Genomic DNA, 15,604 nt, shown 5'->3' on the forward strand with positions numbered 1-15,604 from the left:
CACATTTTGTATATTTTGGTGGGGCTGTGATGGCCCTTTTGTGGGAGTTTTGAGGCCCAAAGAGAATAGATGTGCATAAATGAAGGTCAATTTGGGCCTAGAAAAAACATATTGGACTAGCATTGTTGTCCTTATCTGGGCATAGGATATAGCTGCTTCTTTTCTTCTTCTTTTTTCATTTTTTTTTTTCAAAAATATGTTATATTTTCCCCCATTATGATAGTGGGAAGAATATGAACTCCAATCTAGACAATTAAGGGTGAGAACAAGCCCTCAACGGCTGGCCAAAAAGTTTGCCATTTTTGGCAATAGCTTTAGGCAGCAATCGTGTTGTCTTTTTTTTTTTCCAACATTTGTGTGACAGATGGACAAGTCTGATTGGTACTAAGAAAGTTCGGACATTTTTCTCACCAGAGAAAAGAAAAAAGAAAGAAGGGGAGGGCTGCATTTAGCTCCTAAAGTATAGGTTGGAGCTTCATTCCCAAACTATATCCATAACCTGTTTAAAGTTAAAATCCTTCTGTTTCAGCACTCAGCGTCACAATTGAAAACCACTTAAGCAGAGAACTTAATAATAAAAATGAGCTTCCACGCCCAAATTTTTTTTTTTTTAAAATCTACATTTCCCACCAACACTGCCATTTGAATTCTACAAAAGAGGTCATGAAACCTGCATCTTTTGTGCGATGTTGGAAATATATCGGCCAGCCATTTAGCAATGAACTGGATCACCTCGTTGAAGCATTCTGTCCTCCTGTGTTTCCTCTATCCCCACTGCAACAGAAGAAGTGTGGCAGCTTGACCCGACCACAACCCCTGAAAAAATGCAATACTCATTATGTCAAAGAATACATGCTAATATCGACAAAAAGTGGAATTCTAATATGTTTGTAATACCTCGATAAATACATAACACAGGGAGTTCAACAAATTAAAATACCATCATGTTTCTCTCTCTAAGTACCAACTAGCAACCCAACTTCCCCTTCAAATACCTTGATCATTAGGAAAAAAAAATACCACGATCATTCTTATTTCCAGCATTAATCCACAGTCCTGAAAGCAACTCAAACCTTATTCAAGGCAACAACTTCCAACGAAAGAGAGCCGCTGAGGGAGCTACAGCTCCAAATCCATCCAACATAGAAGGAACATTTATCTACTCCAACCATCCATGTTAAGAAAGCAACCTCATCAAGTACCATGGCTTACAGGCCTTTTTCAATAAATTTCCCTTTTTTCTAACATGATTTTCCTCTCTCTCGTTCACAAAGGAAACCCAAATTTCCACTTGTATTAGCACTGGGCCAAAAATCATTCTATCCCTAATATAAGCCTTTTTTTTTTTTTTCTGATAAGTCCCTAATATAAGCCTTTTTTGAAACAAAGAAACAACTTAACCACCACATTCTTAGCCTCCCACTAATATTTCACAATAATCTTTGACACTCGCAAATAAGAATCTCTAACACAAACCTTTTCCCTCCTTAGAACCAAAAAGTTTCACAATAATCTTTGACACTTGCAAACAAGAATCCCTAACACAGACCTCTACCCTCCTTAGAACCAAAAAGTCTTTCCTCCTTAGAACCAGAAAGCCTAAACCATTTTTTATTAGAGCAAACAAATTTCGTAAGAATAATAATAAATAAATAACATTAATGACCTACTGTTTAAATCAGTAAGATCCCCAAAATTAGTGTAAAACCCTTAAATTTTGTATATTATATTTTATTATTTATTATTTATTATTTGAATGTTAAATTAAAGATATTAGAGTTTTTAAAATTTAAATTTAAAAAAAAAAAAAAAAAGAATTCTAAACTATCTCAACCACAGTTATAATTATCTTTTATAACTCATGCCGTATCAGTTCTATAGAGATATTATTTGTAAAACAAAAAAAAAAAAAAAAAAAAAAAAAGAAAGAAAAGAAGAGAGAAGCGTGAGATATTGAGAGTGATATTTAAAGTTGACGTCTGTGGTAGCCAGAAGGTAGACGGTGACTGAGAAATTTCCTAGAGAAGAAGGAGAAATTATATTTCAATAGTCGAGTCTGAAAAGGAAGGTGAAACGATATTTGAGGCAAGTTAATCTTGCTTTGTACACTTATATATATTTGTGACTTGATCTATGTGTATTACTTATAAATCATTATAGCATGTGTTAATGGGTTACAGTATATCAAGGTCATGTTAGTTTAGGATGGCAGCATTATGAATAATAAATTGTATGGAATTAAACATTTATAATATTAAAGTTATTGTTACCTATTAGTTATTTGTGTATGATTGAATGTGAAATCATCTTGGTGGAAATAATGCATATGTACGGATATATATATATATATATATATATACAAGGTGTAATTGAATACACTAGTTGGTGAAACTGATTTCTTATATACACTAGTTGGTGAAACTGATTTCTTATATGAGTATATATTGTATAATATATTATATATATATATATATATATATATGTATATGTATGTATATATATATAAATGAATATATAAGAATCTGATTTGGTGTGATTATATTTCTTTTTTGAATGAGAATTAGAGGCTGTTAGAATATATATATTTTATACATAAATTAATGTATAGTTTAAGTTTTAGATTCACTGTAATATTTCAAAACAAAGTCCTATGACACTATAATATATAGTGAATGTTGGGAATCAACTAAAACAGACTAGATAGTTGAGAAAAATGATACAGATATGATTGTGGGCAGGAAGACCCACTTTGGTGTCTTTTATGATTCAACCATTCTCGGCGACAGTGGGTGTGGAACAGTGTGCTGTTGTATTGAATTGAAATAATGCATTTAACTATTATTATTATTATTTAATTAGTTTTACATTAGAAAATTATGGAAAATAGTACTGTTATTTCAAAAATTGTGTTAAATTCCAGAATATTAGTTTTAGGTATAATGATCTTATTTGTGCTGAAATCTAGATTTTTAATTGACTATTTGTTAGTTTTACGAAATTTAAACATGAAAAAGTATTATTTTTCAGCACCAAAAGGGAGAGTACAGAAAAATTATTAAGAGTTAGATTCTAAATTTTTGCGGTTTATTATATCTAATGTTAGGCTATGTCTAGGAATTTTGTACTCTCACTAGTTGGGTCTTTAAGGTTCTGTTTTTTTTATTTGAAATGGTATTTGGGTGTATTAATTATTAATCTGAATTATTAATTAATAATACCTTTCATAATTCACTAAAATTATTAATTAATGGATGAGTTTGGATTAGTCGGAGGGGTAGTCAGGGACTTATCCTATGATGACTTTTGGGTATGGTCAGGGACCTACCTATTTAGGAGTGCACTACCCTTTTGTTATGGCCATGGGTCTAATGAGCCCTTATTGTGTGGACGTGATCAGGGATCATCTGGAGAGTAGACGTACAATCCAGCCACACGTGTGTTTTTGGTAGTCAGGGACTATACGATTCACACCACTTTATTGGACGGGAGCCAGGGGCTCATGCGAGAGATGTGGATTTATTAATGAATAAATAATAGATATTTATTGAGTTTATAATTAAGTGGGATTTACATATATGATTAAAGCACTTATTTGAGCTGCTTATATATATAAGAATACAAGGTGAGATTAATTTGCTGAACGATGATTGTGTTTAGCATTTATTGCTGAGCTTGTGAGCTCACCCTATTATCACACTTCAGGTACACGTTGAGTAGGAACGTGATGGGATCACATGATGGTGATGGATTTTGGCCAGCTTTATGTATTTTTTTGGTTTAGTTAATTTTCGCATTGTAATAAGAATGGCGATATTTTTCTTTTGAGTTAGTTCATTTTGGTCCAGTTATCGTGGATTATTTTTGACAAGGTTGTTTGATACTATGGTTGTATCAATTTAATAATTAGAGGGTGGTTTGAATCTACCTCTTTATTTGATTATTTTTTATTTTATTTTATTTTTTGTAATGTTGTGGTTCTGTAATGAAAGTCATGCCAGACTTTAATACAAGACAGGAGTTCATGTATTTAAGATTTTTTTTTTGGGGCATGACAATTTGGTATCAGAGCCTAGGTTAAGAATTACCTGGCTAAGAAAAGTGACAGTAAGAATAGGAGCATATACTTATACAAATTATTGCTCTCTTACCATGCTCCAGTTTAAGTATAAATTACTTGTGAGACTTATCATTGACATTCTTTACTGAAAATAGGATGTCAGGAGCTGGAAGAGGCAGAGGACGACCTGCTAGAGGCAGAGGTCAGGGAGGTGTTGGTCGTGGTGGTGTTAACCATGACGATGTTCAGTTGGAGGATGCACCTCATGTGCCGAATCCTATGATTGGATTTATCAGAGATATCCGCAAATTGGGGGCTGTTGAATTTGCTAGAGCTACCGATCCACTTGATGCTGAGAAGTGGATTGAAGATATGGAAAAGTATTTTGAGATGATGGACTGCACTGAGGTGCAGAAAAGGAAGATTGGTGCATTTCTTTTATCTGGTGAGGCGCGCCAGTGGTGGCAGTCAGAGACCAGGATGGTTGTAGACATTACAACTATGACCTGGGATGATTTTAAAACTCGGTTCAATGACAAATACTTTCCACAATCAGTGAAGGAGAAGAAGGCAGCAGAGTTCACGCAGTTGGAACAGAATAATGAGATGTCAGTTAGTGAGTACGAGAGGAAGTTTACAGAGCTATCCCGATTCGCTCCTCACATTGTTGCGAATGAGTTACACAAGGTTAGAAAGTTTGAGCGAGGATTGGTCTCTTATGTGAAGAAGTTTGCGGTGGGTCATCGTTTTGACACTTATGCTAGAGTGGTGGAATGTGCTATGGCAATAGAGGAGAATAATAACATTGCCTTTCAGAAACAGAAGGAGCGTAGGGCAGAACAGAAAGGTAAGGGGGCTAGCAGCACTCAACAGAATCAGAGTAGCTCTCAACAGAATCAGAGGGGCCAGCAGCAGCAGACTCAGAGAAACTGGCAGGGTCAGTCTTGGCAGAGAGGTAGACAAGATTGGCGAGCAGGGAAACGGCAGAGAGTTGGTGAAGGTGAGCAATCCACCGCTTTAGTACCAGCCACACCTCATGATGCACAGCCATATCAGTTCAGCGGGCATTGCTACAATTGTCGTGAGCAAGGACATTTGGCTCGTAATTGTCCCAAGCCTCACAAGAATAACCAGCAGAAAGGTCAGGCACCACAGCAACAAGGAGGTGCAAGGGTTTATGCAGTTGTTCCAGATGGGAGACAGGATCGTGCATCACCAACAGTGGAAAGTACACTTACTATTTATGGCAGTATAGCTAGAGTACTATTTGATTCAGGTTCTTCATATTCTTTTATTGCACTATCATTTGTGGATACACTGGGATTAGAACCTGGACATATAAGTAATACCTTATCTATTACAACTCCACTCGGGAGCGCGACGACACTTAATAGAATATGTCGTGCTTGCCCTGTTACAATTGGGGAGTTGGAGTATCCTATTGATTTAATAGTATTACGTATGAGAGAATTTGATGCTATACTGGGTATGGATTGGTTGGCTAGATATCATGCTCAGTTGGACTGCCATGAGAGGATTATTGTATTCTCAGTTCTGGGACAGTTACCTTCTCGATATAAGTGTGGGGAGTTTGAGGGCACCATGACCATGGGATTTCTGGCCCACATCGAGGTGGTTGAGCAATGCGTGACTATAGAGCAGTTGCCTACAGTGTCAGAGTATGCAGATGTGTTTCGGGATATTCCGGGTTTGCCTCCTAGGAGGGCAGTGGATTTCTGCATCGACCTCACTCCTGGTATTTCAACTATCTCTAGGGCACCCTACAGAATGGCGCCAGTTGAATTGAGTGAGTTGAAGAAACAAACTCAAGAGTTGCAAGATCGGGGGTTTATTCGACCTAGCACATCACCTTGGGGAGTACCTGTTTTATTTGTCAAGAAGAAGGATGGGTCACTCCGCTTATGTGTTGACTATCGTGCGCTGAATAAGGTCACTATTAAGAATAAGTATCCATTGCCACGCATTAATGATTTGTTTGATCAACTCAGAGGGGCGCAGTTGTTTTCTAAGATTGACTTGAGGACTGGGTACCATCAGCTGAGGATTAGGGAGGATGATATTCATAAGACTGCCTTCAGGACTCGTTATGGCCTCTATGAGTTCTTAGTCATGCCTTTTGGGTTGACTAACGCTCCGGCAGCTTTTATGGATTTGATGAACAGAGTGTTTCGACCTTACTTGGATCAGTTTGTTGTGATATTTGTTGATGACATCCTGATATATTCCAAGACTAAAGAGGAGCATGAGAGACACTTGAGCATTACACTTCAGACTTTGCGTGAGCATCAGCTTTATGCTAAGTTTGAGAAGTGTGACTTTTGGCAGGAGCAAATTCAGTTTTTGGGGCATGTGATCTCTAAGGATGGAGTTTCAGTAGATTCTGCCAAGGTGGAGGCTGTGATGAGTTGGAAACGGCCTACTACTGTCACTGAGATTCGTAACTTCTTGGGACTGGCAGGATACTACAGGCGCTTCATTGAGGGTTTCTCCAAGATTGCTGCACCTTTGACCCGTTTGACTCGAAAGGATGTGAAATTTGTTTGGGATCACCGCTGTGAGCAGGCATTTGAGGAGCTGAAGACGAGATTGACTTCGGCACCAGTTCTTACCATTCTTGTTAATGGTGAGAGATTTGTGATCTACACAGATGTATCAATTCAGGGTCTTGGCTGTGTTTTGATGCAAGATGATAAGGTAGTAGCGTATGCCTCTAGGCAGCTTAAGCCACATGAGCAGAATTACCCTACACATGATTTGGAGTTGGCAGCAGTGATTCTTGCATTGAAGGTGTGGAGGCATTATTTGTATGGCGAGGAATTTGAGTTATTCTCTGATCACAAGAGCCTCAAATACCTCTACACTCAGAAGGAGTTGAATATGAGGCAACGGAGGTGGATGGAGAAGATGAAGGATTTTGATATGACTCTTCAATATCATCCTGGAAAGGCGAATGTGGTAGCAGATGCCTTGAGTCGGAAACCGAGAGGATTAGTTGCCTTTATGATGATTCAGGAGTGGATGATGTTAGAGGCATTGGCAGAGTTTTCTATCATGCCGAGTTCTCAGAGTACAGAGGCTATTCTTTGTAGTTTGACTGTACAACCTACTTTGATCAGCCGGATCATTCATTTTCAGACTCAGGATGACAGGTTACAGACCAAAGCAGTTGAGTCTGTTAATGCTGAAGGTAATGTTGACTGGGCGTATGGAGCTGATGGTGGTATGAGATTTCGAGGTAGGCTATGTGTTCCAGACTTAGCAGATCTCAAGGGAGAGATTTTAGAGGAGGCACGTCACTCTAGGTACACAGTGCACCCAGGTGGCACTAAGATGTATCATGATCTTAAGAGGCAGTTCTGGTGGGAAGGCATGAAACGTGATGTGGCAGAGTTTGTATCTAGATGTCTCACTTGTCAGCGAGTGAAAGCTGAGCACCAGAGGCCAACAGGACTATTATAGCCTTTGCCTATGCCGGAGTGGAAATGGGAACATATGACGATGGATTTTGTTGTGGGGTTACCGAGGTCGATACATAACCATGATACAGTGTGGGTGATAGTAGACCGATTGACTAAATCAGCTCATTTTCTACCCATTCGAGCTACTGATACTGTAAAGGAATTGTGTAAGATCTACATTAGAGACATAGTTAAGCTTCATGGAGTGCCGGTGTCTATTGTCTCAGATTGTGATCCTCGTTTTTCATCTCGATTTTGGAGTAGTTTCCAAGCAGCTTTTGGTACTCCTTTGAGTTTGAGTACTGCTTTTCATCCTCAGACCGATGGCCAGTCCGAGAGGGTCATTCAGGTGTTGGAGGATATGCTTCGTGCTTGTGTGCTAGATTTTCGGGGCAGTTGGGAGGATCACATTCCATTGGTTGAGTTCGCTTATAATAATAGCTATCAGGCTAGTATCGGCATGGCACCATATGAGGCACTTTATGGTAGACCTTGTCGTTCACCTGTATGTTGGGTTGAGGTTGGTGATGGTAGTTTTTTGGGGCCAGAGTTGGTGCAAGAGACTACGGAGAAGGTTGCCATCATTCGAGATCGACTTCGCACAACTCAGAGTCGACAGAAGAGCTATGCAGATCGACGCCGTCGTGCTTTGGAGTTTAGTATGGGTGACTTGGTGTTCTTGAAAGTATCACCAATGAAGGGGGTTACGAGATTTAGCAGGAAGAAAGGGAAGTTAGCTCCTCGATTCATTGGACCTTTTGAGATCACAGAGAGGATTGGGGAGGTGGCGTATAGATTAGCTTTACCACCCAGACTATCTACTGTTCATGATGTTTTCCATGTCTCCATGTTGAGGAGGTGCTTGAGGGATGAAACTCAGGCCATTGACTGCACAGAGGTCCAGATTCGTCTTAATGCAACCTATGTTGAGATGCCTATTCGCATTGTTGACAGTATGGTGAAACAGTTGAGGCGGGCAGAGATACCTTTGGTGAAGGTGCAGTGGAATCATCAGGACGAGAGAGAGGCTACTTGGGAGCTAGAGTCAGAAATGAAGGAAAAGTACCCACAACTCTTCGAATAAGGTATGCAAATTTCGAGGATGAAATTTCTTTTTAGGTGGGTAGAATGTAAAACCCTTAAATTTTGTATATTATATTTTATTATTTATTATTTATTATTTGAATGTTAAATTAAAGATATTAGAGTTTTTAAAATTTAAATTTAAAAAAAAAAAAAAAAAGAATTCTAAACTATCTCAACCACAGTTATAATTATCTTTTATAACTCATGCCGTATCAGTTCTATAGAGATATTATTTGTAAAACAAAAAAAAAAAAAAAAAAAAAAAAGAAAGAAAAGAAGAGAGAAGCGTGAGATATTGAGAGTGATATTTAAAGTTGACGTCTGTGGTAGCCAGAAGGTAGACGGTGACTGAGAAATTTCCTAGAGAAGAAGGAGAAATTATATTTCAATAGTCGAGTCTGAAAAGGAAGGTGAAACGATATTTGAGGCAAGTTAATCTTGCTTTGTACACTTATATATATTTGTGACTTGATCTATGTGTATTACTTATAAATCATTATAGCATGTGTTAATGGGTTACAGTATATCAAGGTCATGTTAGTTTAGGATGGCAGCATTATGAATAATAAATTGTATGGAATTAAACATTTATAATATTAAAGTTATTGTTACCTATTAGTTATTTGTGTATGATTGAATGTGAAATCATCTTGGTGGAAATAATGCATATGTACGGATATATATATATATATATATATATATACAAGGTGTAATTGAATACACTAGTTGGTGAAACTGATTTCTTATATACACTAGTTGGTGAAACTGATTTCTTATATACACTAGTTGGTGAAACTGATTTCTTATATGAGTATATATTGTATAATATATTATATATATATATATATATATATATATGTGTATATGTATGTATATATATATAAATGAATATATAAGAATCTGATTTGGTGTGATTATATTTCTTTTTTGAATGAGAATTAGAGGCTGTTAGAATATATATATTTTATACATAAATTAATGTATAGTTTAAGTTTTAGATTCACTGTAATATTTCAAAACAAAGTCCTATGACACTATAATATATAGTGAATGTTGGGAATCAACTAAAACAGACTAGATAGTTGAGAAAAATGATACAGATATGATTGTGGGCAGGAAGACCCACTTTGGTGTCTTTTATGATTCAACCATTCTCGGCGACAGTGGGTGTGGAACAGTGTGCTGTTGTATTGAATTGAAATAATGCATTTAACTATTATTATTATTATTTAATTAGTTTTACATTAGAAAATTATGGAAAATAGTACTGTTATTTCAAAAATTGTGTTAAATTCCAGAATATTAGTTTTAGGTATAATGATCTTATTTGTGCTGAAATCTAGATTTTTAATTGACTATTTGTTAGTTTTACGAAATTTAAACATGAAAAAGTATTATTTTTCAGCACCAAAAGGGAGAGTACAGAAAAATTATTAAGAGTTAGATTCTAAATTTTTGCGGTTTATTATATCTAATGTTAGGCTATGTCTAGGAATTTTGTACTCTCACTAGTTGGGTCTTTAAGGTTCTGTTTTTTTTATTTGAAATGGTATTTGGGTGTATTAATTATTAATCTGAATTATTAATTAATAATACCTTTCATAATTCACTAAAATTATTAATTAATGGATGAGTTTGGATTAGTCGGAGGGGTAGTCAGGGACTTGTCCTATGATGACTTTTGGGTATGGTCAGGGACCTACCTATTTAGGAGTGCACTACCCTTTTGTTATGGCCATGGGTCTAATGAGCCCTTATTGTGTGGACGTGATCAGGGATCATCTGGAGAGTAGACGTACAATCCAGCCACACGTGTGTTTTTGGTAGTCAGGGACTATACGATTCACACCACTTTATTGGACGGGAGCCAGGGGCTCATGCGAGAGATGTGGATTTATTAATGAATAAATAATAGATATTTATTGAGTTTATAATTAAGTGGGATTTACATATATGATTAAAGCACTTATTTGAGCTGCTTATATATATAAGAATACAAGGTGAGATTAATTTGCTGAACGATGATTGTGTTTAGCATTTATTGCTGAGCTTGTGAGCTCACCCTATTATCACACTTCAGGTACACGTTGAGTAGGAACGTGATGGGATCACATGATGGTGATGGATTTTGGCCAGCTTTATGTATTTTTTTGGTTTAGTTAATTTTCGCATTGTAATAAGAATGGCGATATTTTTCTTTTGAGTTAGTTCATTTTGGTCCAGTTATCGTGGATTATTTTTGACAAGGTTGTTTGATACTATGGTTGTATCAATTTAATAATTAGAGGGTGGTTTGAATCTACCTCTTTATTTGATTATTTTTTATTTTATTTTATTTTTTGTAATGTTGTGGTTCTGTAATGAAAGTCATGCCAGACTTTAATACAAGACAGGAGTTCATGTATTTAAGATTTTTTTTTTGGGGCATGACAATTAGAATCACAAAGTGGAGGAAAAACAAAAGTACAACCAAGACAATGATCAATGAAAAAACTTCTTGTTTCTATTCTTAGGAGGTGGGGAAGTTGAATCTGACCAAAAAATTTAAATTTATCTGATCAAACGAACAATTGTAGAGCCACAATTGAACTGTGCTATTCATGAACAGCTTGGGTTTACCTCATGTTGGGTTTACCTCATGTTTGCTCATTAAGTAAACGAGTCAAACTATATCAGTAATTCAGTATCCATATACTCAATTATTAGACGACTGGAGGTTGAGCAATGATAAGATGAGTTCGTTTGGCTCGTAAACATATGCTAATATATCTATTTTCTTTTCGTAATTTTGAAAAGGTTCATATCTATTTATGAATAAAGAAAGTAACAAAAAATAATATAGATATAAAAATAAAACCAACAAGTTGAGCCAAGCTCCAATTTAATTTATTGAGCTTGTCACAAGCTCGAACTGAGCCCAAAAATGAACAAATTGAGCCCGAACAGTGTCGAGCTCAATTTGGCTTGGTCATTTGAAGCCCTACAAACAAGTAAAGACATACTTCAATTTTTACCATGATATTAAACTATCTTAGATAAAAAAATGAAGTCACTTTCCCATTAATATTCACCAGACCAACTAAGAAGATAAACCCAAACAAGAATTCATTTTAAAAGTACTCCTATTTTACATATTTTCTTAACAACTCAACCATATAACATTCAGAAATTCAACAAAACTTCAATATGACTCCTGTGTTTATAAAATTCTAACCAAACATAATTGTCAATGCCCAGTGTTATTAGTGAAGCCCTTACTTGCATCTGACGATGACTGGAATAGGTTTGAGAGCCTTTGGTCCATTTCTTATGCCTTTTCTGTGGGGAGAAACCTGCACAGTCAAGAAAACCATCAAAACTGTTTCCTTACATTTGAAGAACTATCATTCACCCAAAATTTTACAGCTTACAATATATGTGTGTGTTTATATATATATATATATATATATATATATAGAGAGAGAGAGAGAGAGAGAGAGAGAGAGAGATTTATGAACAGGGGAAATAAACTTCAACTAAGATTAATTTCCCTGATTGATCATTGCAGATCAAGAAAAAATTTGTTAGATGCCACAAACATAGTGATGTAAATAATTATAGAATTACCACCGAGCAACAATAATGAAAAAAAAAAAAAAAAATTACCCCACGGACAGTGATGATAGTCCACACCATTATATCAAGAGGAAAAAACTCTACTCAAGATTTTAACACATTTGACATTTTTTCCAAGAAATTTTTACTTTCAACACCAAATAGGAAATGTATTAAAAACCACGGGCGGATCCCTAAATGAAATTGCTGTTATAATAAACAAGTAGGTTTTAAATACAAGAATTATCAAAAGTGCTCACAATGTTAAGCCACCTTCTCCAAAGCATTTGACCATGGAAAATAGGCCAGAAGCATATTGCTTTTAAAAATATCATAACTACGTAACTCAATCAAATCAACAGTTGGGAATTTTCATGCTAGTCAATGAAACTACAAAAAATGTGGATCAAAGCGAGGTGACTGCAGTGCCAAAAGCACAAGTACGATATATTAATGAAAAATATAAGGCCAAAATCATTATTTTTTGCCATTAGAAGACAAATGAGTAGACAGGAACAAAAATTAGAAGTGGAACAGTGGAGAAAAGTATCAAGGAAAATCCAAAACAAACAGTAATTGTTTCCTCGTGTGATTCTAAATAATGGATAAATAACTTGCCTAAACTTGTAACTTGTTATACAAAAAATTATTGAGGGCAAGACAAATAGAATGGAAGCTTCCAACCACAAATAGAATGGAAGCTTCCAACCACAAACTGTACAAACAAAAGACCAGGAATTTTAGAAGCAAGATCCACCCAAGAAAAAGGGAGGGGGGGGCCTGCTTCTTCCAACCCAAATATTTTTATGAAGCAAAATTCGAATTAAATTATAGATAAGAATCAATATGGAACTATATTACAAACGAACCTAATAAAAAAACAAGAAATATATATATATGTATGTATGTATGCATGCATGCATGCATGCATGTGTGTGTATAAAGTTCACATAATTCTTCATGAACCCAACAATACGTCCCACAAAAAATAGAAATGAATAAATAAAGCCCAATGATATTATCCTTTCAAATAAAAAATCCGTCGTAAGAAATCATTTACTTAAGTCGGTCTAGCCTGCAAGGGTAGATTTACTTAAGTTCAGCTAGTTAGGATTTTTTTTTTACTCACAATTGTTAAACTTAAGGACTTGTTAACCTATATCTCCATCCAATCAGTTCTTATTTGTTTGAGCACTCATAGAGAAGAATTGCAAGGATAATGAAATGATTGAACAACATATCTACTATAAAAAGAAAAAGGCTGTGCTATTTGCACTCCAAGTTTGGCTTTTTGCACTCCATACTTCTCTTAATATTTGAAAATACAATTTTACCCTTTTCATTTTTAGATAAAACCACCAAGTCTCCTGTCCTAATATCTCCCCAGTGAATCATCTACTACTTCCAACAATTCTTCATTCCACTAGTAGAAATGAATCTATCTCATGTTTATGTATCTTTGTGAGTCCTTTTTATTCTCTATTCATTGAACTCTCACTCAGTTTGAAAGACCATCCAAATTTTGCCCCAAATGACTCATGTTGTGTAGTGGACAACCCACTGACTGACAACTAAATGATAATATCATCACTTTCATAGGAATTTGCTTCCACGAATATAGGAATCTCATTGGTTAAATATTTTCTCCATCTCTTGACATCCAGGTGTATGTGTATATTATATTGAATTCGTGTGTGCGTGTGTGTGTGTGTGTGTGTGTTTTTTTAAGATCTGAATCCCATATTTTCTGATAATCTTTCCCTCTCTTTTCTTCTATGTTTTCCTTTTCTAGCAGGAAATCACAACATAGCTCCTTCATTGCCACCTTGCACTGATTTTGAAACCTTCACAGTCACATTATTCAACACTGACTCTGTTTTCCCTCATCACAAATCTCTTTCTTCAGATTGAATTTACTTTCATTCTATCAAATGTCAGTCGACCTGAGCAACCAACCCAGGGTAGTTCATTGTAGACCCCAACAAATGTAACAAACAATCCCAATAATCATATATAAGAGCGTAAAGATATATGCACAAAGTTGTTAAGAGAGAGTTTTAGATAGACAAAGATTTCATTTTGAGCTTTGTAAACAAGGGGTGGAGCACAAAAAACCAAACTTGGAGTGTGAATAGCTGCCAAAAAAATAAAAAATAGAAAATAACAGGGTTGAACAATACTATTATAATTGAAAACTTCAAGTACATTTAATCATTAATTAGATGAACAAGGGCACAAGGTAGAACATGCTAAAAGATACATTCCGCCTATATTAATGTTTCCCCAAAGGACGAAGCACTAGATAAATCGTATACAATATCCAGCAGAAAAAGTTAAGGAACTCTAGAAACAAAAACGAAATGATTATGCAACTAAGCTAATATCCGAGCATCAATTAAAATATTATTGCACCAAAACCTCAAAAACAACCGCACCCAATACATGATAATCAAAACCCTAAACCCTAAAACCAACCATACCAATACATAATAACCAAAACCCTATAAACAATCATACCCAATATGAAATAATCAAAAACCAAATGCCAACACAGAAACAAGAAAAAAATAAAAATAAATAAAAATAAAAATAAAAATTATACAACCGAAATTATATTGTTTGGAGTGCGAAATGAAACATGAGAAATGAAATGAAGTCACCTTCCTCTTGGGGACAGCCATGACCTCCAACGATCCACCACCGAAAGAGAAGCTCGGGAACTCGAATTCAGTGTTGTTGTTCCAAGAGTCCCGGTGAGATTCGGGCAAAACCAACGGCGGTGATACAGTCGTAGGGTTGTTGATCGCAGAATCAAGCGGCGCAGATTGGGAGATGATGGCGTGAGTCCACCTTCTGAACCCTAGTTTGCACCCCATGTTCCCCAATACGCTGCTCTGCATCGCCACCCTAAACGCCATTGTTGCTGCGCAGGTTAGGGAAATGAGAGAGGCAAGTTAACGGGCCTTGAGTTTCACAGTCGACTTGAAACGACACCGTATCACTTATCAACGCAGCACGCAATGAGTTTTCTTTTATTTATTTCTTTTCTATTAGTATTATTTTTATTATTTTTTAGAAGTTTTTTTGAGTAAGTTGAAGAGGTATATTGCTCCAACTTTTGAAGGAAAAAAAAAAAAAAAAAAAGGTTTGAAGAGTTATTTAAGAATAGATTTTTAATTCGATTTCTCTTCACTGAAGATACAAGAATTTTATTATTTATTGGTAGTTTAAAAATGTCAAAAAATTATAAATATTATCCGCAATTTTTAACAAATGTCAGGAATTTTTTTCTAATTTCAATGATTTGCAATATATTTTAGTTCAAGTTTAAATTTAATGTTTATTTATTTTTTAACGCACTTTTAGGTGACAAGAACATAGGTTCCAT

The 15,604-nt window shown here is 35.6% G+C and overlaps 1 protein-coding gene across 1 annotated transcript; it reads right to left on the reverse strand.

The window, feature by feature from the left end:
- Positions 1-378: 378 nt before the first annotated feature.
- On the reverse strand, positions 379-15,165 carry LOC132302853 (uncharacterized). The gene is made up of 3 exons (XM_059799840.1): positions 14,877-15,165; positions 11,881-11,954; positions 379-816 (listed from the first exon to the last, which is right to left on the reverse strand). Exons 1-3 carry the CDS (start codon positions 15,132-15,134, stop codon positions 729-731), a joined length of 420 nt encoding a protein of 139 aa, XP_059655823.1. The 5' UTR covers positions 15,135-15,165; the 3' UTR covers positions 379-728.
- Between the last annotated feature and the right edge of the window lie 439 nt (positions 15,166-15,604).

Source organism: Cornus florida, unplaced genomic scaffold, assembly GCF_030987335.1.
Source record: "Cornus florida cultivar Cherokee Brave unplaced genomic scaffold, ASM3098733v1 CherokeeBrave_3.0.0_Hap2_Chr04, whole genome shotgun sequence".
Classification (NCBI taxonomy): domain Eukaryota; kingdom Viridiplantae; phylum Streptophyta; class Magnoliopsida; order Cornales; family Cornaceae; genus Cornus; species Cornus florida.

Coding starts and splice junctions, on each gene's coding strand:
- LOC132302853 (XM_059799840.1), bottom strand. CDS start 15,134: ATGGCGTTTAGGGTGGCGATGCAGAGCAGCGTATTGGGGAACATGGGG. Junction 11,955..14,876: donor TGGCTGTCCCCAAGAGGAAG/GTGACTTCATTT, acceptor TTGACTGTGCAG/GTTTCTCCCCACAGAAAAGG. Junction 817..11,880: donor CCAGTCATCGTCAGATGCAA/GTAAGGGCTTCA, acceptor GCATTTTTTCAG/GGGTTGTGGTCGGGTCAAGC.